Source organism: Lampetra planeri, chromosome 63 (genome assembly GCF_965212315.1).
Source record: "Lampetra planeri chromosome 63, kcLamPlan1.2.h2, whole genome shotgun sequence".
Classification (NCBI taxonomy): domain Eukaryota; kingdom Metazoa; phylum Chordata; class Hyperoartia; order Petromyzontiformes; family Petromyzontidae; genus Lampetra; species Lampetra planeri.
This window is the reverse complement of record NC_136169.1, coordinates 1,197,991-1,222,547: the sequence shown is the minus strand read 5'-3', so window position 1 is coordinate 1,222,547 and position 24,557 is coordinate 1,197,991. Positions and strand designations below refer to the sequence as shown.

The 24,557-nt window shown below is 53.7% G+C and overlaps 1 protein-coding gene across 3 annotated transcripts; it reads left to right on the top strand.

Moving 5' to 3' along the window:
* The first annotated feature begins 273 nt into the window (after positions 1-273).
* Positions 274-20,747, top strand: LOC144736881 (uncharacterized). Of its 3 annotated transcripts, XM_078619539.1 has the most exons (20): positions 274-592; positions 4,569-4,627; positions 4,869-4,904; positions 5,824-5,841; positions 6,028-6,139; positions 6,604-6,680; positions 8,212-8,249; positions 8,760-8,842; positions 9,983-10,013; positions 10,736-10,792; positions 10,893-10,991; positions 12,473-12,538; positions 13,303-13,877; positions 13,971-16,925; positions 17,238-17,451; positions 17,718-17,878; positions 18,708-18,895; positions 19,194-19,312; positions 19,551-19,649; positions 19,786-20,747. In XM_078619539.1, the coding sequence occupies exons 1-20, from the start codon at positions 506-508 to the stop codon at positions 19,959-19,961; spliced, it is 5,250 nt and encodes a 1,749-aa protein (XP_078475665.1). In that variant the 5' UTR covers positions 274-505; the 3' UTR covers positions 19,962-20,747. The 3 variants fall into 3 exon arrangements, with proteins under 3 accessions (XP_078475665.1, XP_078475664.1, XP_078475663.1); XM_078619538.1 differs by lacking the exons at positions 274-592; positions 4,569-4,627; positions 4,869-4,904 and having other exon boundaries at positions 4,911-5,841; positions 12,473-12,520; XM_078619537.1 differs by lacking the exons at positions 274-592; positions 4,569-4,627; positions 4,869-4,904 and having other exon boundaries at positions 4,911-5,841.
* The last annotated feature ends 3,810 nt before the right edge of the window (positions 20,748-24,557 follow it).

The following is a 24,557-nucleotide window of genomic DNA, read 5'->3' as shown; positions in this document are numbered from 1 at the left end:
TGTTGTAGGAGAAAACATTTATTAAAAAGTCTATTTAATTAAGTACAACGTGTTGTGTATATTTATTTAAAGTTGCGCATTTTGATGTGACGTCACATTTCTTACCCCCCCCCCCTCTCGTCACATATCGTCACAAATCTCTGACCCCCCCCCCCCCCTAGGTGCGTGACGTCATTTATGGACGGCCCCTAAATTAAAAAACACAATCGGTTATTCTGTTAACACGGTGTTGAAAATCGATTCCTGAATTCGAATACCGCGCGAATCGATTCCGTGGCGGGTTAAATCGTTCCGTTGAATCGCGCGCTCCAATAAACCCCCGGAACAGCAGCGCATATGATAAACGCTCTCGGGGCAGACGCTCTACGGACGTTCCGCTCGATACCCGCCGATTTTATGCCCTCAGGGCGTCTAGTGGTAGCAAAAGTGAGAGAGCGGAGTTCAGCCTCCGGGCAGACTCACCGCCTTTGAACGTCGCCTCGGCAGCGGCACCGGGGGGGCTGCCATGATGCCCGAGGACCGCAGACCCAGGGAGGGCGACAAGGACCCGCCCGCCTCGGACGTCTGCGGCGGCTGCGGGCTCCTGCAGGAGGTACCATGGGCGAAGCGGGGGAAGTTGGTGGTGGTGGGTGGTTATGGTGGTGGCGGGGAGAGAGCCGCGGCGAGGCCCTGTCGAGGCTGCTTTAGGCCCGCGAGAGTGAGGACGCCCCGCGCGGCCATGTTGGTAAGGGGGAGGCGGGGGAGGCCGCGCGTGTCAGTGGCGAGTGACGTCACTGGGTGTCATGGAGACGGCGAAGTTCTTCCCTTACAAAGATGGCCGCCTCCTCTCGCCTAAGGATTTTTTTTATCCCTCAAATCCCGCGGACGATGTAAATAATCGATTTTAAACACGTTAGTAGGAGTAGTAGTAGTAAGCAGACTTTCGCGACCTAATGTTATTAATAATAAAAGGTTTTTTGGGTTAGATCGCGTAAATATAAATGTGTCGTTAAACCCGCCACCTGACACAACCAATTGGTAAGATACTCTTAGTTCTTTCGGTAAAGTCACGTAGGTAAAAAATGAAATTAAAATTAATAAAAAGTAAAATAAAAATCACGACGTTTCGGAGGTAACACAAGTCTCCGTCATCAGGTGGGACCGTCACAGCCAGATTTGCTGCATCAAGTGATTTCACTTTTTTTTACCTACATGGTGACTTTACCGAAAGAACTAACAGTATGAATCCTTGCAGTCACGAAAGCTTCAAATCTAGAATCAATTGAAAGAGTTGTCACGTAAACAGAACGTGGCCAATTTATTACAAGTACAGCACACCGGTGTGTTGGAGAGTAAATCCACTACAACATTTACAATCTTTGAGTACGACGTTTCGCCACTAATTACAAACCGGCATCATCAGGCGGCAACCAGATTTGTGGAGAAATCCTCCTGCTGTTTCGGTCTTTAAACATAGGGGTAGATGTGAGGGCGTCACTTGCAAGCGCTTTGAATATCTTAATCGTAATCGCGTGGTGCCCAAAGTTGCCTACATATTAAACACATTCCTGTGGAGGGAGCTGGTAGGAACGTTGGGTTGCTCGGTCAATGGCCAGGGTCAACGACGGCGTGGTGTATTCCGCAAATTTGGCCGACTGTGAGGGCGGGCACAAGCCGGCGTGAGTAGGTTAAACGTTGAGTTTTATAAGGGCACCACGGGGTGACCAGCCCCTCCCCACCCAGCCCCACCCCTCCCACCCCCCACCCTCCCCTCCCCACCCAGCCCCTCCCTCCCCACCCTCCCCTCCCCACCCAGCCCTTCCCCACCCAGCCCCTCCCCACCCTCCCCATCCAGCCCCACCCTCCCCACCCAGCCCCTCCCTCCCCACCCAGCCCCTCCCTGCACGACGGACGGACGGACACAATAATCCCCTGTGGGCTGGTGTAACCAGTTGGTTCCTACCAGTATAAACAATGAGTGCAGTGCCATTTGTGCATCGCCCTGGGGGTGGGGGGGGAGCCTTCGCCAAGCCTTGGTAACTTTTGAGGAGATCCATAATAGAGGTTTTTTTTGGGGTTAGATCGTGTACATGTAAATGTGTCGTTAACCCCGTCACCACCCGACGCATGTTAACGACGCGTTCATGTTTACGCGATCTGAGCCCAAAAAAAAAAAAACCTCGTGAACAATATTGGTCACGAAAGCCTCCGACAACGTGTTCAACTTTTGAGGAGATGTTTGCCGAAATTCGACTTTGTTTCGCTATCGTCAGCGGGTTGAGGGCCACAGGAACTCCACCACACGCGTTATGCGAGTGGATATCACCCCTCCCCCCCCCGAAAGTCCGCACAGACGGACCTCACGAACCCACTTGCTGTACTCCCATTTCATCGTCCTCCTTCTCGCAGCCCAGCGGGCTTCAAAGTCTCACAGAACTGACCGAAACCACGGGCAAACATCCATTCTCGCCCAAACTCCTCATGAATTTGCAGATTTTCCATCTCCTCCTCCTTCTCGCAGCCCAGCGGGCTTCAAAGTCTCACAGAACTGACCGGAACCACGGGCAAACATCCTTTCTTGCCCAAACTCCTCATGAATTTGCAGATTTTCCATCTCCTCCTTCTCGCAGCCCAGCGGGCTTCAAAGTCTCACAGAACTGACCGAAACCACGGGCAAACATCCTTTCTCGCCCAAACTCCTCATGAATTTGCAGATTTTCCATCTCCTCCTCCTTCTCGCAGCCCAGCGGGCTTCAAAGTCTCACAGAACTGACCGAAACCACGGGCAAACATCCATTCTCGCCCAAACTCCTCGTGAATTAGCAAATTTACTTTGGTCAATTTAGCTGGCAAATTGTTAACGGTGTTCAAAAGCACGGTTCACAAAACGACTCGGCACACTCGTCAGTGACACTTGCGAGGCCTTAATAGAAAATACAATCGGCGACGTTTCAGGCAATGGTCCTTCACAGCATCGACAGGCCAGAGAGGTAGATTTGGCCTCTGCTGCGAAAAAGGACCATTGCCCGATATATCGACTATTATATTTATTTTAAGGCCACAATGTTGTTTACGAGTGTGTTGAGTCGTGACTCTGCGAACGGTAAAGAACATGGCCATGTAATCTTGATTTGAAGCCTTCGTGACTGAAGGAATCCATACTTTTTGGTTCTTTCGGTAAAGTCACGTGGGTAGAAATAAAATCAATCGCAACGTTTCGATCGCAACACAAGCGACCGTCATCAGGCGGAACCGATACAGCAGTACAAGTGCTGATTTAGGAGAAACGATGATGAAATGATTTCTCCTAAATCAGCAGTTGTCCTGCTGTATCGGTTTCGCCTGATGACAGTCGCTTGTGTTGCGATTGAAACGTCGTGATTTTATTTTAATTTATTTCTACCTACGTGACTTTACCGAAAGAACCAAAGAGTAACATGGTCATGTGTTTTTGATTGGTATTTAAAGTCATTTGTCAGTCCACTTCTGGATGAAGGTCTCCTCCCCCCATGCCTTTGGCTCATGGGTTATTTGACCATAATTCACCACGCTGTGGGTTGGGGATGTGTGGGTGGGGAGGGTTTGCAGGACCTGTTCCGATATTACCACAAGACTTTGTCGTGACCACGAATCGAATTCGAGTCTCCAGGGTTTTTTATTTTTACACAATAGTGTGTTCGCCCTTACTCCACCACTCTGCCCTTGTTGCAAACGTACACGTTTGAAGGTTTATCGTATAAACGCATGCGTTTCACAAAGGGCGACTGAGAACATGAACACTCGTGACAAGAGGTTGAGGACCATGCGCCTGATGTGCGAGTGTCTTTCGGCTGCAGCCAAGAGACCGTAGACTTCATCAGGATAATTTCCTCAATGTCGCAATGACTCAAGCGGCCATGGAACCCATGGAGAGAAGGATAGTGTTTTAATTTGATTTTGACAACATCTTCTTACCTTTGCATTTTTTTTACAGTTATAGCTAGGGTCAGTCAGACTGGTTAGGTTTCTGAAACAGGTGTCCTGTCAGGCAAGGTGGTCCGTACTCTATAGCTGAGTATCGTTATGAATATGTCAGTCGTGGATCAACATCCCAGTGTAGAACGGCAAAGCATGGACAATTGTTTCTGACAGCCTTCCTTTCCACTTCCCTGTGGTTTCTCAGATTTCTGTATGAAAACTGTGCGCGTTGCAATTTCTACAGCGTTACGAGATGTAATTACCATGAACAAAGCTAAATTTCTATATTTTTTACATTGTTAATGACAACGGTGCATAGTCATCCCGCGGTGGGTTTTCTCCATTTTCCTGCTGCAAGCCAAAACGGAATTTAAATGTAGTGAGGTTTTTCTGGACAATTTAAGGGCATTATTATTGTTGTTGAGAGGGCACTGCTTTTATATCCTGTCCCAAGAAGCTGGGCGCACAACTGCCTCACCTGCCCGACCTTTTCTCAGTGTTCCTATGTCCATTGCACAGGAGCTGCGCCCCTGTTATAACCGCTCTCCTTCGAGACCCGCGCTTGATTTCCCGGGGTACAGGGTTTGGTGCCGCTGGTGTTTTGACCGCCGCCCGTTTTGTGCCTCTCGCAGAAACTCAACGAGTACATGCGGACGTGCCTGACGCTCAAGCAGAAGATCCTGGACTCGCAGTGCGTCTGCGGACACACCGCGTCGCCACCGCATTACATCTCGACGGGACGCACGCTGCGCATGACATGGACATCGTGTACATGGGACGCGTGACACGGCGTGCTAACAAGACCCCTGCGCGCGCGCGCGCGATGGTTTCAGAAGCTCGGGCTTCCTGAAGGATGGGGTTGCCAGAGTTGGGGGCGGGGGGGGTAGGGTGCTTCTGCTGTCTCGTTGACCCCTTCTTGTTTGTGTTCACAGCGCCGTCATTGAGCGGTACCACAGCAAGTGCGACGATATCCTTTGTGTGCCGTTTGCTGCACAGGCATGACAATTGTGTTCGCCCTGTGTCCGTGCTGCGGTGCGGGGAAGCGTTTACGTGTCTGGGCCGCGAGTGCTGCCGTGGAGACTGACGTGCAACCGTGTACTGATAATAATAATAATTTCGATTTAAAGCTTTCGTGACTGCAGGGAATCATCTTCTTGGTTCTTTCGGTAAAGTCACGTAGAAGGGAAGTAATAAAATAATAAAACATAAAATAATTCTCACGACGTTTCGGCAACAACGCAAGCAGCTGTCCTCAGGTGAAGAATGAAATTCATTCAGAATTGGTTCTTTCGGTAAAGTCACGTAGAAGGGAAGTAATAAAATAATAAAAATAAAACATAATAAAATAATTCTCATTCTGAATGAATTTCATTCTTCACCTGAGGACGGCTGCTTGCGTTGTGGCCGAAATGTCGTGATAATTATTTTATTATGTTTTATTTTTATTATTTTATTACTTCCCTTCTACGTGACTTTACCGAAAGAACCAAGAAAATTATAATAATGATGCCATTTACTCAGGGGGAGCCTCACTAAGTCTCAAGACTTTTTCAGGAGGGTCCTGCTACATTGTGATGATAAGGCCAATTCCATGAATGTGTTTTTGGCTTCGTTTGGGAGGAGGCTGAAGAGCCCAGGAAATGTCCACACACACCAACAACAAGAAGTATCCGATCCTGTACTGTCATCTCCTGGCCACCTCACAGTGGCAATTACTATTGCCTGCATTAAAGGTAGTTGGAGTTGGAGTCTCAGACTCGCGGTGGGAGTGAGTGAAGTGTGCGGATGGGGGAGTTGGGTCGGAGTGCACGGAGGGAAGGTCTCTGTGCCCTGTGCGTCGGGGAGGGTCCCGTCTGTTGCCGTGTGGCTCCTTAACTCGGCCTCACAACTGCAGCAGCTGGAGAGGTAAGCTGTTGGCACGGATATCACTCTCGCGCTTTGTGATTACAAAGAAAAGTTTTTTCAGAGTTTTGTTATCTGACCGCCCGCCGTACACGGTTAATGCAGCACTGCCGCTCACGGTTTGCATGCAAGAAGGTGTTCGGGGCGTAAAGGATCGTAAAGAGATGTTGTGGGTGCGACTGCTTGCAGGGAGAGCGGGGAGATGAGGCAGCAGCTGCTGGAGCTGCAGACCCGCATGGCCTCTCGCGACAAGCACCCACACTTGCTGCTCAAGCTCACCGAGGAGCTGGAGGAGAAGAAGGTAGCAGGCAGAACTCGCGCACCCACTTGGGCGGGGAGGGGGGTTGGGGGAAGGGGTGGGGGGGGGGGCACAAGCGGCAGATGTCCTCCCCCCAGCCGTTGCATGTCGTGTATTTTTCTTTAGATGAGCTCTGTGACGTGTTTTCGGGTCGTGCTGCGTGTTATTCGGCACGATGTCCGATAACTTCGCTCCACGTGCCGCGGGAGAACGCTCCGTCAGCACGTGAAGCGATATATCGGGCACTGTGGCCAACTCAAAAACACGTCGGTCAAGGGGGAGCCATTGCCTCCATCTCCCCCGCCCTTGGATCTGCCACTGGCCTCCAGGTCACGTGACCACAGACCCATCGCCAAGCCACGTGGGCTCGTCCCGTTGCTCGTTGGGTGCATGCTGTGCTTCTTGCCACGTGATGAGACTGCGTGTTAAGCGTGCGCTGCTGCTGCTGCCGTTGCATGTCACCGCAGAGCTCCCTGAGGATTTTTCAAGTGAAAGCCCGAGAGGCCGAGCAGCTGGGCCTGGATCTAAAGGCGATGCAGATCCGGTGAGACGCAGGGACATGCGCGTGACGTCAAGGCGGGTTTCCCCTTGGGCAGCTCCACGACTTCGGATGTACATTTCGGACACTTTCATGAAATGTGTTGCTTAGTTTTTATTGTCATGAAGTGGCTTTTTACTTGGAGGTAGCATGACAAGCAATTAGGACTGTGACTCTCATATAAATATTGTGTCCACCTTGGCCTAATAAGGGAGAACTTCTTATCGAAGTGCCGTGATGCCATGCTGGGATGGCGATGGTTCGTTCAGTTTGATGCAGGTATTATATAAAACGATAGTTAATTGCACCATTGGAACCTCATTTGCCAGCAGAAAAAAATATGATACTGACACCTTTTGTCAGTGTCAGTTTTGTTGCCAGATAAAAGGGTAAAAAAAACATCATATTTTTTTCTTCTGGCAAATGAGGTTCCAATGCTGTAAATGCTTACCCCGAGCTCTCATACTCTGATGGTGCATTGTCTTTGAGTTGTGCGCCTTTTGGCGTCATCTGGTCCAACACCATGTGAGACTAGGCTCTTAAGAAAAGCTGTCTCGGGTGTGGACCAATCAACTTCAAGGACAGTGCATACATGATCAGAGTTATGTTTTTTGTTTGCATTACGACTGCAGGTATTGTGGTCTATGCAAACATGACTCCTTGTAAAAAAGGTGTCAGTTTTGTTGCCAGATAAAAGGGGTAAAAAAAAACAATTATCATTAAGATAGTTAATTGGTTTAAATGTACTTGCTTAAAGAGCTCTGAGAAGCCCTGGCATAAAGGGCACTATCTCAAAAGCAAATCATTATTATTACGAACATGACGTTGCCACACTTGTAGAACTGCCCACTGAGAGAAAAACAAATAACAACTGCTGGGTTATTGAAAGGAAGGTGTCCCATCATTTTTCGGAAACTTGAGAACCAAAGCTAGTGCAAGGATCAGTTTAACACGTAGGATTTCGCGACCAACATTATTCATAATAAACGTTTTCAATGATGACGTCACCCTGCTGCTGCTGCTGCTGCTCTATTTAAGACCGGGAGCAAGAGCAGAGCCTCACCATTGTGGCGAATTGCCCCGATGATGCTGGATGTAATTACCAGCGAAACGTCGAACTACTCAAAAATTGAAAATGTTGTGGATTCACTCTTCAACACACCGGTGGGCTAAAGTAGTGAACTAATTTGTCTTTTGTCAACGTGACACTTTTTTGCCGATTGGCCGTGTCGGGTGGTGGAGGGTTACGACACATTTATATATAACACGATCTAAGCCAAAAACGTTTATTATGAATAGTGCAAGGATGTCTGCCAGCAACGGCGGCGAGGTTGCGCCACATGTGTTACTGTCGAGTGTTGTTCCACTAATTTCATTCGAACTGATTTTCGTGCTTAGTTTGTTGTTCCTCGACCGCACCTCCGATAAGCACGGTTGGCTACGTACGGTGCGGAAGAATTTCAGCATGCGCGTATGTACGTACGTAGAAACGAACACAGGCACGAATCGTTTGATCTTTCCGCTCGTGTCCACGCAGGGAGAAGAAATCTGAAGAGAAGATGAAGCGTCTGTCAGGTATCGTGGTTACGTGGGGCATCACTCAAGCACCGCACTCCCATGTTGTACCGTCATGGAAATGGCCCACTCACCCCACACACCCTCCCCACGTGGGAACCTCTTGGTTTATATCGCGGTGGGTACCTGGCAGAGGTCGCAACCGGGTACCCGATACCCGTACCCTACCCGATACCCGGCTACCCGTACCCGGCCGGGTACGGGTACGGGTAGCCGTTTGCGACCCTGGTGCGGCCGGGTACGGGTAGGCCGTGAGTCACTGGTGAGTAGCCGTTTGTCACTCATTTCGGGTAGGGAACGGGTAGGGAACGGCTACCTGTACCCGGCCGGGTACAGGTACGGGTACCCATTTGCGACCCTGGTGCGGCCGGGTACGGGTAAGGAATCAAAACCCGTTTGCGACCTCTGGTACCTGGGTTCGTGTCACGGTGGGTACCTCACGACATCCTGTCTCCCCCGCTCCTCCCCTTAACTCCTGCCAACTGCCCTATGACCTCCTGCCACTTGCAGAGTTGAACTCGAAGCAGCATGAGGAGCTGAAGCAGCTGAGGCGGGAAAAGCGATCGACCGAGACGCAGCTGAAGAAGGCTCAGGTGAGAAATTATTTCCATTCCTACCGGCGCGTATCAAGATATTGAATGATAAAAAAAAATGTTACCCTTTTCGGCATGAATACAGGTGTGTTAAAATGTTCAAGCGACAAATAGATACCTTAGTACAAGGCATCAGGTCCGCATTAACCACACATACTTGTGGGATAAAAATCTAAATATGCATTGATAATGTATGCACTGTCCTTTTTTATCATTCATAATTTAATTTCTTTGGCTGTGCCACAACTTTAAGCTGGATCGTTACGTGACCTCACCTGAAAGTCAATTATGAGTCCTAATACTGGCCGAGAGAACCTACTTGTTAAATTCCACACAGTATTGCTACTGTAGTTGACCTCAGACCAAATCGACGTGAATGTGCCAACTCTCGTATGATATTTCAGACGCTAAGTAGATCCGAGCCTGGTTAGTGCTTGGATGGGTGACCACCAGTGGGTGACCACCAGTGCATACCAGGTGCTGCAGGCTCGGGGCTCGGAGCTGACCATCGGAAGGCAGCACAGCAGTGGGTTCAGTTCACGCATAGATGCAATGCAGTGCGTGTGTGTGTGGGTTGAATTTATCTGAGCCGAATTCTTGAGTGTTAAACTACTAAACTATTTTTATTTTAGCAGGTAGGGCCCACTGAGCTACATAGCTGTTTTTCAGAAGCGACCTGCCCACGAATGATAGCTCAATGAAGCGGCTTATGACGTGGACATTTATAGCATCCAAATACTTTTAAACGAGTGTTGATTCTAAATGTGGAGGGAAAACCGGAGGACCCCAGAGAACAATCCACGCGACCATGGGGAGAATATGCATTCTCCAGATACACATGCGTCAGGATTGGGATCGAACCTACGTCCTCATGTACACCAGGCAAGGTAGTTAACATCTCGTATGCTGGGTTTGATTTTCCCCGGGTGCTGTGGTTTCCTGCCCCACCGGCCAAACACTTGTGAATGTAACTGGTCAGACATCGTCTTGAGACTCGGTGAGGTTCTCCTGAGTAAATAAGGGAACATTTTTTTTTTTTTCTAACATCAATGTCAGCGGCTCACTGCTGCTATCGTCGAAATGTACAGATCTCGTTCGAAGTAACAATTGCTCGCTCGTGTTTTGCTGCTGCCGTCACAGGAGCAGGTGGAGGTGCTCAGGAGTAGACAAGGTACTGCCCGCTGCACTTGGAGGTGTCACCACAGTTGGGCCACGTGTCAAACGTGCTGGGCTGCTGTGGCTCACGGGCTTGCTCTGGGCTGTGCTGCGGCTTCTAGGCTGTACTGCTGCGTGTTGTACTGTGGGCTGTGCGGCGTGCTGTGTAGCGTGCTGAGTAGCGTGCTGTGTTGCGTGCAGTGCAGCGTGCTGTGCGGTGTGCTGTGTACCACGAGTGAGTGGATGTGCAGGTACGTAGGTGCGTGTGCAGTGCGTCTGCAGAGAGTACGTGTGGTGTGTGGAGTGGGTGTGGTACGTACGTACGCTGTACGTGTTTGCAGCGCGTGTGCTGTAAATGTGTGAAAGTGTAGTCAGCATGTTGTGGTTTTGCAGTGTGTGGTGTGAATGCAGTGGGCGCACATTGTGATGAGTTTCGTATGTGCAGAGTGTGTTTTGTGTGCGTGGTGTGCGTGTCATGTGAGTGCCTTGTGATGAGTGCGGGTAAACCCAGCACAGGAACTAAGTGTGCGGTGAGCATTGTCTTATTTGCTGCGTTCATATGCCGCGCACCACCGACCTATCTCCGTGTGAAAGCCACGTCGTGTGTGGTAAGTGTGTGGTAAGTGTGTGGTAAGTGTGTGGTAAGTGTGTGGTAAGTGTGTGTGTGTAGTGTGGTGAGCGCGTGTGGTATGTGCCGTGCTCACACTCTGCACGCTGCTCACCACCGATCCTTTGCAGGATCCCCCCCGGCCCGAGGAAGACGAAGATCTGGGTCCGTCCCCGAGGCAGGGAAAGGTAACTGTGCACACGCACCCCCCCCCCGCCCGCGCCACGTGTGCGTGCGTGCCTGGTCGATCGGTGCTCACCGACACGCCCCGTGTCCGTCCCGCCGCAGTGCGAATCCGAGCGCTGCTCAGGGATCTATGGAGCTGCCTCGAGGAATCGGGGGACGGGGACACCGAGGGTCTGGCACCCCCAGCCGCAGCCAGCAGCAGTGAGGATGTTACACGAACAGACGCGGAGACACAGACACACAGATCCTCTGTGTGGCCATGCAGACTCACAGAGACACAGATCCCCTGTGTGGCCATGCAGACTCACAGAGACACAGATCCCCTGTGTGGCCATGCAGACTCACAGAGACACAGATCCCCTGTGTGGCCACGGAGACTCACAGAGACACAGATCCCCTGTGTGGCCATACAGACTCACAGAGACACAGATCCCCTGTGTGGCCATGCAGACTCACAGAGACACAGATCCCCTGTGTGGCCATGCAGACTCACAGAGACGCAGATCCCCTATGTGGCCATGCAGACTCACAGAGACACAGATCCCCTGTGTGGCCATGCAGACTCACAGAGACACAGATCCCCTGTGTGGCCATGCAGACTCACAGAGACACAGATCCCCTGTGTGGCCATGCAGACTCACAGAGACACAGATCCCTTGTGTGGCCACGGAGACTCACAGAGACACAGATCCCCTGTGTGGCCACGGAGACTCACAGAGACACAGATCCCCTGTGTGGCCATACAGAGACACAGAGACACAGATCCCCTGTGTGGCCACGGAGACTCACAGAGACACAGATCCCCTGTGTGGCCATAGAGACTCACAGAGACACAGATCCCCTGTGTGGCCATAGAGACTCACAGAGACACAGATCCCCTGTGTGGCCATAGAGACTCACAGACTCACAGAGACACAGATCCCCTGTGTAGCCATGGAGACTCACAGAGACACAGATCCCCTGTGTGGCCACGTAGACTCACAGAGACACAGATCCCCTGTGTGGCCATGCAGACTCACAGAGACACATCCCCTGTGTGGCCATGCAGACTCACAGAGACACAGATCCCCTGTGTGGCCATGGAGACTCGCAGAGACACAGATCCCCTGTGTGGCCATGCAGACTCACAGAGACACAGATCCCCTGTGTGGCCATGCAGACTCACAGAGACACAGATCCCCTGTGTGGCCATGCAGACTCACAGAGACACAGATCCCTGTGTGGCCATGCAGACTCACAGAGACACAGATCCCTGTGTGGCCACGGAGACTCACAGAGACACAGATCCTCTGTGTGACTCACAGAGACACAGATCCCCTTTGTAGCCATGCAGACTCACAGACCCACAGAGACACTGATCCCCTGTGTGGCCATGCAGACTCACAGAGACACAGATCCCCTGTGTAGCCACGCAGACTCACAGAGACGCAGATCCTGAAAGGTGCGCACAGATAGATTTGCAAACTAATTTCCCTACTGCCATTGCCTGCAAAGATGTTCAAAACGGCGACTGATCATTGGAAATCTCGAACGCCCGGCCTGAGACTGTAAGCAGCAGCAACAAGCGGTGTGTTTTTCACTTGGAAGGCTTGTGCCATCGTGAGCGAATTGATGGTGAGAGTGGATCGGCGGTGTTTGGTGGCGTGGTCCGTGCTTGCGTCTGCCCTGACGTGCGGTCGCAGTGCTCACCACTTCCAGGAAGAAACGCACACGCAGCAAGGCCAGTGCCGGTACGACCACGGACGATGGTGCGCACGCATGCACGTTATGCGTGTCTGTGTGCGTGTCTGTGTGCATGCGGTGGGGGAGCGGTAGTGCAGCGGTTGGTGCGCTGCACTTCGAACCCGGCGGGCTGAGTTTGATTCTGACAAAGAGACAATATTGGCGATGACTATCTGAATCTGTCCTGGGCCTCCCCCTACGTCGACTCAGCCTAAAATGAGACCTATATGGTGTGTAACATTAGCATTCGAGAGACAAAGGGGCCTCGGTGTGGTGCTGGTCACCCACGCTCTCGTGTACCGCAGCATCCTTAATTGGTGCTCGCTAACAGCTGTTGCACCACTAGTCTGTTCAAGGCTCTATGGGGGATATTTTTGTTTTCTTTGTGGCTGTGCATGCGGTGTACGTAGAGTGAGCATAGAGCGCGCATTACGTGAATGCGAAGTGTGTGTGTGTTCTTGCGGGTGTGCAGTGGTGTGCAGTGCGTGTACTAGCACAGTGCACACATGCAGTGTGTGTTCGCTGTGCATGCAGGGTGTGCGGTCTGCGTGTCTTCTGGAGACATGCGTTCTGTGTCAGTGTATGGTTAGTGAGTGGGTGGTGCGTGGTGGTGTGTGCGTGGTGGTGCTTGTGTAGTGCGTAGTGGTACGTGGTGGTGCGTGTGTGGTGCGTGACGTTTGTGCGAGTGTGGTACGTATCGGTGCATGGTTATGTGCGTGTGGTGGCGCGTGTAGCTTGGTGTTTGTTTGAGGTTAAAGAGCTTAGCCGGACAAACCGCGTGCGCTCACAGTTGCCGGCGGAGAGACGCTCGGGGACAGGAGCCTCTCCCGCGGCGCGGCCCGCACCGACCAGGAGGAGGAGGACTGCGCAACCGATGCCGTCACCGCCACCAAGCGCAAGCGGCGGAGGCGGAAAGTGAAACTCGCCAGGGACGGCGACGGTAACGTCGCGGCGTTATCGGAACCCGAGAGGGATGACGAGGGCGGCGAGCGGCACGGGGACGACGCCGGGGATTCGAGCGGCCGGGCGCCGACGGACGAGCGGGGGCTGTCGGCGGGGGAGCCGGACGAAGGCCTAAGCTCGCCCGAGTCACCGGCGGCCCCCGCGGCCAGCAGCTCCGAGTGGCAGAACCCAGAGGAGACGGCGGAGGAAGCCGAGGTCGGCGGCGAGCAAGGGCGCGAAGAGGCCGACTCGGAGCCGCGCGAGGCCGGAACCACGGCGGCACGCCAAGCGGACGCCTTCAGCCGTGCGGAGGAGCTGGAGGAGCTGGCATTGGAGGTGGAGGAGATCCTGGGCCTCGCCTCGGAAATGGGCCACCTGCGGCAGCCGCTGTCTCCGCTGCCGCGTTCGCCCGAGCCCAGACAGGTACCGTCGTGACAAACGCGCCGGCGCACGCGCCGCTCGTGCGCCGCGTAAGGGGTCGGGCTGATCCTCCCCCCGCTGTGCGGTGTGCGGCAGGCGTGGTTCGCTGACGTCTCGTCCAGCGACGCCGAGGGAGGCGAGGAGACGGAGGTGCGGAGGAAGCGGGCGGTCACGGCACCGTCGCGGGGAGAGTCTCCGCACGGCGCCGTGCGGGCCGCAGACGCGGGCACCGCCGCAGACGCGGCCCAGCGGGAAGAGGAGGCGCTGAGTACGGGAGACGGGGACCTGGCGGGAGGGCGGGAGAGGGACAATGGCGGAGACGCGGGCCTAGTTGGAGAGAGGGAGGGAGGCACAGAGGGAGATGTGAACCAGTCGGGAGAACGTAAGAGTTCGATAGTTGTGGCCCGGGAAGCTGTGGAGCAGATGCCTCCTGCGGTCTGCGTGGGTGAGGGCAATGGGAGCCTTTGCGGCACAGAGAAAAGGAACCGCGGGGCTCAGGTTTCTCGCTCGGAGGCCTCGTTGGGTCTGGAGATGAATGGATGCGAGCCGCAACCTGCAACAACAACTCCGGTGTGTCCGGAACCGGCATTCTCAACTCCCTCGCAGTTAGAGTGTGGCCAGGCAGGAGGTGGGACGGAAGCAGGGAAGGTCACGTGTGGGGCGTCGGAATCCGTGGAAGATGAGGCGAGTGGAAAGAGAGGTGATGAACACGAGAGCCCGCTGGAGAGAGCAACGGAAAGGGGGAGCAATGGGGATGGAGCGGAGAGAGAGGGACAGGAGGAAGACGAGAGAGTGGAGGAGAAGGTAAAGAGAGTGGGAGAGGAGGGGGATTATGAGAGCGTGGTGGAAGGAAAGAGCAAGCAGGAGGGAGTAGAGGGAGAGAAGGTGAACGAGAGACTTGAGGAAGGAGTGGAGAGAAAGGGACAGAAGGAAGATCAGAGAGTGGAAGGGAAGGTAAAGAGAGTGGTGGAGGAGGGGGAGGAGGAGAGCGTGGTGGGGGGGGAGAGCAAGGAGGAGGGAGTAGAGGGAGCAAAGCACGAGGAGGAAACCAAAGCGGCGGAATGGACGGCCATGGTGGGAGCGGAGAGCGCGGGAGAGAACAATGAGAGCATGGGGAGAGGGGAAAGCGTGGGGAGTGCCGTTGTCGGGAGTGAGGTGCTGGGTCACGTGAATGGGGAGAGCCGTGACGAGCGGAAGGGCCCGGAGAGTGTTGAGCTGGTGCACGGTGACGGCGAGGAGCGGAAGATCTCGGAGGTGAACGTGGGGGGCGCCGAGTTGGACCTTGCCGACGGTGGGGCGAGTGAGAGCGCAGACAGGAGCACAGAGGAGGAGCTCGTTGATGTTGTTGCGAGTAAGAAGGGGGAGAGTGCGGAGGAGAGCGCAGGGAGAGAGCCGTCGGGTTGCATTGGGGGTGCGGGCGGGACTAGCTCGGAGCAGAGTTCGGGGAGCATTGAGTTGGTTCCGCTTGAGAGTACGCCGAGTGAGAGCCTGGAGGAGAGCACAGCGGGAGTGGAGTCGGCCGGTTTTGAGAGCGAGGAGAGCGTGGGGATCATGGCCGTCGGCACGGGGTCCATCCAGCGCAAGGTGCGGAGGCTGCGCAGTGGGAGCCGCCGACAGCTGCTCCCCTCCTGCTCTTCAGCCAGAAACGGAAACGGAACGGGAAGTGAAACCTCCCCCGGCGACGCCGCCACCGCCGGGAGTCCAGGAGCCGCAGCGGAGCAGCCAAAGAGGAAGCGCGGGCGACCCCCGAAGAATAAACCGGCGGCCGAGAGCGCGTCGACGCCAAGCCCGCCGGGAAGCCCCGAAGCAGCCGGGACGGCTCGCCAAGCCTCCCGCTCGGAGCAAGGCGATGCCGACGGGGAGGATGAAGCGGCGGTGGTCCCACCGGGACCCGTGTCAGACTCGCCGCTGGTGGAGAAGGTGTTCAGAGAGATGTGTGTGTCTCCGCTGGCCCTGCTCGACCCCCTGCTCGCTACCCCAGTCCGGCCGACCGGGCAGCGTCTGCACGACGGGCCGCCGCTGGGGGGGGCCGCCACGGACCGCGGGGAGGCCTCGGCACCGTCCGCTGATGGATCCTCGATGCCGCGGCCACCGCCGGCGTCCAGCCCCGGCGGCGGCGGCGGCAATGACGACGGCGGCGGCAGGAGCCCCGCGACGTTTCCGTCGCCGCTGCAGTTCTCGGCGAGCACGCCCAAGGGGGCGCTGCGCGTGCCGGGCTGGAGGATGTCGCGTCGCCAGCAGCAGCCGGCGGCGGCGGGGGCGGCGAGCGTGGCGGCGGCGGCGGCGCAGGGCGAGAACGTGCTGCACGCCCTCGACTCGATGTACCCGACGCTGTCGGGGCAGGCGCGCACCTTGCGCATCCTGCGCGGGGACGGGCCGCTCTACCGTGACGTGGCCTCCGCGGGCCTCCCAGCGGCGGCCGCGTCCGACCCGCCCGGCGGGGGCGGCGCCGGCGCCTTAAATTGCGGTGCCGAGCCGGGCGTCGGGAACGTCTCTTCCGCCTTCACGAAAACCGACTCGGCGTTGGAAGCGGCGGCGAAGGCGGCAGTGGTGTTGGCCGGCGAGGGCCCGGCCCGTGCGGAGGAGCCCTCTGCGGAACGGAGCCCGGCGGAGAGCGGAGAGACGGATGGAGCGGCCGAAACCGCGGGGCCCACGCCGGCTCCGGCCTCGAGGAAGCGGCGGAGAGCGGAACCCGAGGCTTTGCCCGAGTCCAGCGAACCCGATTCCGCGCCGCAGCCCTCCCCGCTGCCCGGCGCCGTCAAAAAGAAACAGTGCCGCAAGCGCAAAAGCAACCCCACCCCGCGGGACCACGAGCCTCCTCGCACGCCAACTCCGGCCGACGGCGCCCGTGCCGGCGAGCGGGCGGCAGACGCGTTGCCGCCGACGGAGCGGGCGGACCCGCTGCGGTGGGCCGTGCGGCTCCTGCAGCGCGAGTGCTTCGACTTGTTCCCGGCGGTGCACGCGGCCGTGCACGTTGGGAACCTCCCGGTGAGGCCCATGCTGAGGCCAGAGGAGAGCGACGTTGTGAGAGCCTTCCTGGGCGAGAAGCAGGTACCACGATGGGCGATGTCGTCATCACCACCATCACCACCATCACCACCATCACCACCATCACCACCGTCACCATCGTCATCATCATTGCCATCGTCAGCATTACCACCATTATCATTACAATGTTCGCTTTCAACATAAGCATCATCGTCACCACCACTGACGTGCATCGTTGTCATCTGTATGACCGTCGTTATCACCATCGCCACTGTCGTCACCGTTTCTCTAGCCATTATAACGAGAGAGCTTCCATCAACATCCTTGATGTCACACACGGCGCTCCCATCCACAAGTGATTCCTCAACTCCGCAGGCGCAGTGTGAGGAGTTCCTGACCCGGGCGATGTCGCTGTTGATGGGGAAGGAGGAGGAGGCAGTAGCCGGGGAGGAGGAGGAGGCGGTGGTGGCGCAGGTTGCACGCCCAGCTCTGCGCCACTCGCTGGTGCGCGTCTTGGTGGCGCTGTGGCGCACACGCGGAGACCTTGAGAGGCCTCGTCTGCTCTGCTACAACGCCCTGCTGCGGCACGGTGAGACACGCCTGCTCACACCCGGTTAAACAAATAAACTTTAAACGTGTATCCGCACACTTTTGCACGCACGCACACACACACAGGTGCTCACGGATGCTTGCCGCACACGCACAGTGTAACAGGGCCCTCTTGAAAGAGAGTCTTCAGATGTTCGTGGATAAATTAATGACGTTCCTTTTAATAGTGACGCTCCCGTATGCTCGCGCTGCCATGCTCCTGCACACTTGCACACTTGTGCCGCGTGTGGCTGTGCGCGAGCGTAGATGGGGAGGAGGGAGCGCTGCTGGCGCTGTTTGTGGCGAGCACCTGGCGTGCGGTGCTGCTGTGCCCGGGCCCGGTGAGCCACGCCGTGCAGGCGGTGGTGCGACAGCGGGCCACGGGGGACCTGCTCAAGTGCCTCTCCGCCTTCCTCTGCTGGGGCCAGGTCAGGCGCTGCCACCCACAGAGGGCACCCGCCGGCTCGACATAGCCTGCCCCCTCGTTTGCCGTGCCGGCGTTCATAGGTGCTCACTAACAGCACTTGCCCCAACAGTCCATTAAGGCTACACGGGGGATCTCTGTCTTTGTATGCATATATGTGGACATGCACACCCTACCGGTCCTCCTAGTTGCTCGCTCGTAAGTCTGAGCGTTTGTTACAGCGCACTAGTGTGCATTGATCGCACACGGTAAGCCGTTTGGAATAACACTGTTCTAATACTCTTAGGCTTTTTCGGTAAAGTCACGTAGGTAAAAAATTAATAATAAATAATAAAAATAATAGAAGAAATAAAATAAAAATCACGACGTTTCGGAGGCAACACAAGCTTCCGTCTTTAGGTGGAACCGTCACAACACAATTGTTGTATCAAGTAAAGAGAAATCTCAAGAGACCCGACCTTGTATATATACTGGTTGAGGTCGGGTCTCTTGACATTTCTCTTTACTTGATACAACAATTGTGCTGTGATGGTTCCACCTGATGATGGAGACTTGTGTTGCCTCCGAAACGTCGTGATTTATTATTTTATTTCTATTATTATTTTTATTATTTATTTTTACCTACGTGACTTTACCGAAAAAACCTAAAAGTATGAATCCTTGCAGTCACGAAAGCTTCAAATCTAGAATAAACACTGTTTTAAGTCTGTTGTAAGGGTGAGACTCAGTAACAACACTTACCGCAGCAATGTGTGAATGGCTATAAGGGGCATCATTGGCTTTGTGTGTGTGTGCGTGCGTATGTGTGCGCGTGCGTATGTGTGCATCCACAGAAGGCGCCACTGCCCGTCGACCTGGCCTCCAGCTTCCTCTTCACCCTACAGCAGAGCCCCAAGGTCGGTTTCCAGCCGTGCCCGGACGCCGGCGAGGATCTGGGCGCCGACACTTGGCAGCTGGTGCTCGCCATTCAGCTGTTGTGCGGACACCAGGGCTGGAGCTGGACCCACGACTCTTTTATCAGGTGCCGGCACACCGCACCATCACTCACCGGAGCGTTCGCCCCCCGCCCCGAACCCCCCCCCCCCACGCCCTCCGCGATGAGTCCCGCCTGCAGAGGTCGCAAACGGGTTTTGATTCCTTACCCGTACCCGGCCGCACCAGGGTCGCAAACGGGTACCCGTACCCGTACCCGGCCGGGTACGGGTAGCCGGGTATCGGGTAGGGTACGGGTATCGGGTACCCGGTTGCGACCTCTGCCCGCCTATCTCTTAGCGTACCGCAAGGGTGCTGTCTGACCGCGTTCCGCGCTGTCTCTGCAGCAAGCACCTGTGGCCGGTGATGGGGAAGTGGACGCGGCAGCGGAGAGAGGTGGAGCGGCCGGGCTCGTTCGGGCCGCCCGTGTTGGACGCCACCGCCGCCGCCGTGCTGCGTCTCATAGGTACCGTGAGGTGGAGCCAGTCGCTGCTGTCTGGGTCACGTGGCGTGAGTCGGCGCAGTGGAAATGTCCAATTCAACCCCCCCCCCCCCCGTTTTGAATCTCATTACAATTTTGTTGCCTCCGTTATCCTCAATTTTGGTATATGAATTGTAGATAAAAATGTATCGGGCGCAAATAATCGAATCTCCCCCGCAGAGCGTAATGTGCGGTTGATCGTTTACCGCGGCGCGTGCCCCAGGTCGGCTGGGAGTCGCGGGGCTTGCGGCCGGCACGCTGACCCACGTCCAGAACCTGCTCAAGGTCATGCTCACATTTCTGCAGGAGGCTCACAAACAAGGCAAGCGAGCATCCCCACAGCCCCACAGCTTCTATCGCCCTTACACACCGACCACGCCGAGTGATACTTGTGCTCACGATGCCACTGATGTCTGCGCTGCGTGCTGCGGGCTTGCTTGCGCGTGCGTGTGGAGCAGGCATCGCAGCCGGCGTGCAGCAGGCAGCGGCGCACGCAGCGGTCGACCTCTCCCCGTGCAGCAGTGGTGTCGCGCTGGACGCACTGCAGGCTTGGAGCGCCGGCACCACGGTGCCTCCGGCTCTGGCGCGAAGGCTGGTGCCGCTCATTCGCCACTGCGACTCCGGGCTGCCCTGACCGGGCTACCTATGGAAGCGCAGGATACCTTGCTCCGATGGACGTTTTCGGGGAAGTGGTATCTGTAGTGGCGACTCCACAGTCGTGGGCTCAGCACGTGCAGTGGTGTCGGTAAAGGCCAAGCGATGCACTTGGGAGATTTTAGGGCGATCGTTGCTGGCAACGGTTGCTGCATGATGCTCGACTGTAACACAATGTAGCTGCCCGAATGTGCACAAATCTGCGATCGCTGCTTCCCCTCGTGGGCAACTGGGATGGTGACTTTCCAATCAGGAGATCATGTGCTCCGTCGTTCAGTTGTTTTTTTTATCAAACACACTAGGTACCGATGTCGTACGGAGTTTCCATATTTGGTCATAGTAAATGAATATCTGGTGACAAATGCGGCACCGATTGCACTAAAACAATCCTGGTGAACGATGGCTTTAATTGTTTGGTCGAAGTTGTGTGTAGTTTTTTGAGTCGGACCCCTGCGGGGGCAGCAAGAGCTCAGCTGTGGCTCCAACCCTGTATATGCACTACCCGGCAAAAGCCTGGCGTCGCTGGTGGAGGTGTCTACGTGCCTGCGTGCGTGTGTGATGTGTATACTGTGTATATGAATGCTGCGCCAGGTTGTTGCCTTGGGCTCTGCGTGTACATTGTGATGGTGATTTTGTAATAACGGTGGTGGTGGTGGCGCAGCAGCGTTCATCGTCTGTGCAGGAGTGTGGGCTTAAGGTGTCCGCTGTACGGACTGTCAGTATTGTATTCACTGTGACATTGTTAATAAAATCTTTGGTTACTCTGCCATTTGCTATGCTGTCTGTCCAGGAGTAAATAAAGATACACTTTTTTATTTTACCTGTTAAGGCCCACTGTGCTTATGTAGCTCTTTTTCAACAAATGACAGCTCAACGAAGTTTCTTACGTGGACATTTATAGCAACCAATTACTTTAAACGCATGTTTATAAATGCGGAGGGAAAAACCGGAGGACCCGGAGAAAAATCAACGCGACCCCGATGAGAATTGTGAACCGGCGATGTCATGCATACCAGGCGGGGGAGATAACGTCTCGCCACCATGGCGCTTCCACGTTGGCGAGATCATTTGAATCGTGTTTAGTGGGCGACATTGAGAAAAAAAAAAGCTGTACACCAACGTAAACGCGGCTTGTCAATAATGAAAGCACAATTTGATGTGTGCACATATCGCAAATTGTTTGACCAAGAACTCTTGAGGCGTGTAAAGGACGGGAGTCTGAATGGGGCGAGATCCTGAACAGGTGAAATACTAAAAACGGTGAGAGCCTTCGGATGCTGCGTGAAGGCGGGTACAATGGGGGGAGAGTTTTTATTATAATTGGTGGCAGCTACGGATACATGCTCAAGACGGCCTTGGTTCTGGGCGTTTTGTCGTGGTCAGTGGAGGTCTGTTCTTTGGCGTGGCAATATGGTTCAGGAGTCCAGAAAGTTGTTGTTGGTTTAGATCGCGTAAATATAAACGTGTCGTCAAACCCGCGACCACCTGATAGTTAATTAATAAGGCTTGTCATGTGAAGAACGGACCAATTTTAGTTACTCCATAATAAGAGTTTTTTTGGGTTAGATCGCGTAAATATATAATTGTGTTGTTAAAACCCGCCACCACCCGACACAGCCAACACAAATCTGGCTGTCGCCTGATGAAGCTGGTTGTAATTACTGGTGAAACGTCGTGCTCGGATTGTAAATGTTGTGGCTTGGCTCTCCACCACACCAGTGTGCTGTACTAGTATACTACACTATACACTACATTACTATACACTACACTACTATACACTACACTACTATACACTTCACTATACACTACACTACTATACACTACACTATACACTACACTACTATACACTACATTACTATACACTATACACTACACTACGATACATTACACTATACACTACACTACTATACACTACATTACTATACACTACACTATACACTACACTACGATACATTACACTATACACTACACTACTATACACTACACTACTATACTATACACTACTATACTATACACTACACTATACACTTCACAATACACTACACTATACACTACTATACACTACACTATACACTACTATACACTACACTATACACTACTATACCACTACACTATAGTGCTGTACTAGTGACGAATTGACAAATTCTGTTTACGTGACAACCCTTACGAGTTGGCTGTGTCGGGTGGTGGCGGGTTTTAACGACACATTTATATATTTACGCGGTCTAACCCAAAAAACCTCTATTATAGATCGGTTGACAACTCACGCGTTGTTTGCATAAATCGTGGGAAAAATCCCCATTAACGTATAATATTAACCGATTAATCATTTTGAAACTAATCAATAAAATTACCCCCCCCCCCCCAGCATTAAGCGACAGCCGAGTCGCGACGCGGCCATCTTGGGTAAGGAGAACGGCACGGTATTGGTGCGTGGATCGAGGTGCTCTGAAATAGGAGGCATTGCCCGAAACGTCGTCCACAGTGCCAGATTAAGCTAGTGCAGGGCCTGTAGCATATACTGGTAGGAACCTCCTGGTTACACCAGCCCACAGGGGATTATTGTGTCCGTCGTGCAGGGAGGGGCTGGGTGGGGAGGGTGGGGCTGGGTGGGGAGGGGCTGGGTGGGGAGGGGAGGGTGGGGAGGGGCTGGGTGGGGCTGGGTGGGTGGTGGAAGGGGTGGGGCTGGGTGGGGAGGGGCTGGTCACCCCGTGGTGCCCTTATAAAACTCAACGTTTAACCTACTCACGCCGGCTTGTGCCCGCCCTCACAGTCGGGCATATTTGCGGAATACACCACGCCGCCGTTGACCCGGGCCATTGACTGAGCAACCCAACGTTCCTACCAGCTCCCTCCGCAGGAATGTGTTAAAGGGGCCCTAAATAAAAAAAAACGTAAATATTAAAACGCAAACTTTTTAACTCGCATAGTAATTCTATTTTTTCATTTGCTATACAGCCAAATAATACGACAAATTGCTAACCTTAAACACCCAGTCGTCCATAAAAGCCGAAGACGGTATAGTACTATAGTAATAAAGCAAGTGCAGAATCACTGAACCGGAGTTGATAGCTTCAAAGCATTTAGCGCGGGGCCCTTGAAAGTGCGGGGCCCGTAGCTACATTTGTAGCCACTTTTGCTACGAGGATAATCCAGCACTGGTCGTCCAATACGTTTACAGGATATAGTTGAGGTCACGTGCGGTGGTTCTTGACGAACGTGTTGACTTTACACACATATCGTGTTGTTTGTAATGTTTGTTGTTGGAACGGATTTCCTCCTTCAGTATAAATACATAGGGCAGTCGTTGACTTAAGAACGCAATTCGTTCCCGAGACCCGTTCGTAAGTGGAACGGTTCGTAAGTCGGAACACAGTAGTCGACTGTATTTAAATGCCCCCCCTCCCACACACACACACGAACATTCACTCCCAGCACGAGTCTGACTCAAGTTCAAGTTCATTTATTAGGTATAGCCCTGTGAGCCATTCGGCTCTTGAATCGGGTGCAACCGCAACAAACAAAAAACATGAACAAGAAAACATCTTAAAGTGAATATTAAAGTGACTATGTGCAAACAGAAAATCCAAGAAAAGACAGCAAAATATTGCAGAAAAAGCACCGTACACCAACGCTGTGTGCAAAAATCCCAGTGGGATCCAAGTCAAACAACAACCACTATGTGACTTTACCCAAAAAAAACCTAAGAATACAACAACCACTCATCAACATCTTGCGGAGGATCGCGCAGCTGAACAAAATCGTTGCCGCGGATCAATTTGCAAGCGAGATAAATTAAAATTTAAAAAAATTTTAACTACGTGACTTTACCGAAAGAACCAAAGAGTATGGATTCCTGCAGAAAGCTTCTAATCAAGATCAAATCAAGATTGCAAGCGAGAGTTCGCGTTTTAAGTCGATGTAAATAGAGGACTGACTACAGACAGTCCCCGAGTTACGGAAGGGTTAGGTTCCCGAAACGATCCGTAACCCGAATTTTCCGCATGTCGGAAACTGAATCATTTTCGCCCAAAATCAAGATAAATTCCATTTACCTTAATCCGGGTGAAACTCCACGGTATTCATCTGCAATCTCACAGCGCTGTACTACATGCGCCAACGTAACTAATGCAAAATGTTCACGTATCGAATTTTTTTGTAACATGACTTATGGGAGTATTTCCGTAAGGTCGGATTTCCGTAAGTCGGGCCCTTCCGCAACCCGGGGACTGTCTATACTGATTGTTGTCACGTGACGTGGTATGGTGATGCGGTACGGGAGGATGTGGAGCTGAGTGGACTTGCCGACGGTGTCAAGATCGTCCTCTGTGAAGGACAAGGCTCGTGAAGGACGCTGCTGCTACGCAGTTGGAGGCAGTCGCCCTCCAGCAACAACGGAGGGCAGAGGAGCGACGCTCACAACAACGAGTGGCTAAAATTGAGCCAGTTGACACAGTGGATCATCTCCCAGTCATCTCAGTCAGCCAACCCGTGTCACCTAGCTCTGTCGCGTGACCTCCTTCCAGCGAGCCTTCGACACTCCACGTGGCCTCAAAGTGCACCTAGCCTGGCACAG

Bases quoted from the DNA above. Each gene is read 5' to 3' on its own strand.
- LOC144736881 (XM_078619537.1), top strand. From the start codon at position 5,528: ATGAATGTGTTTTTGGCTTCGTTTGGGAGGAGGCTGAAGAGCCCAGGA. The intron at 10,793-10,892 runs GTAACTGTGCAC...GTCCCGCCGCAG, and splicing joins CGTCCCCGAGGCAGGGAAAG to TGCGAATCCGAGCGCTGCTC. The intron at 17,452-17,717 runs GTGAGACACGCC...GCGCGAGCGTAG, and splicing joins CAACGCCCTGCTGCGGCACG to ATGGGGAGGAGGGAGCGCTG.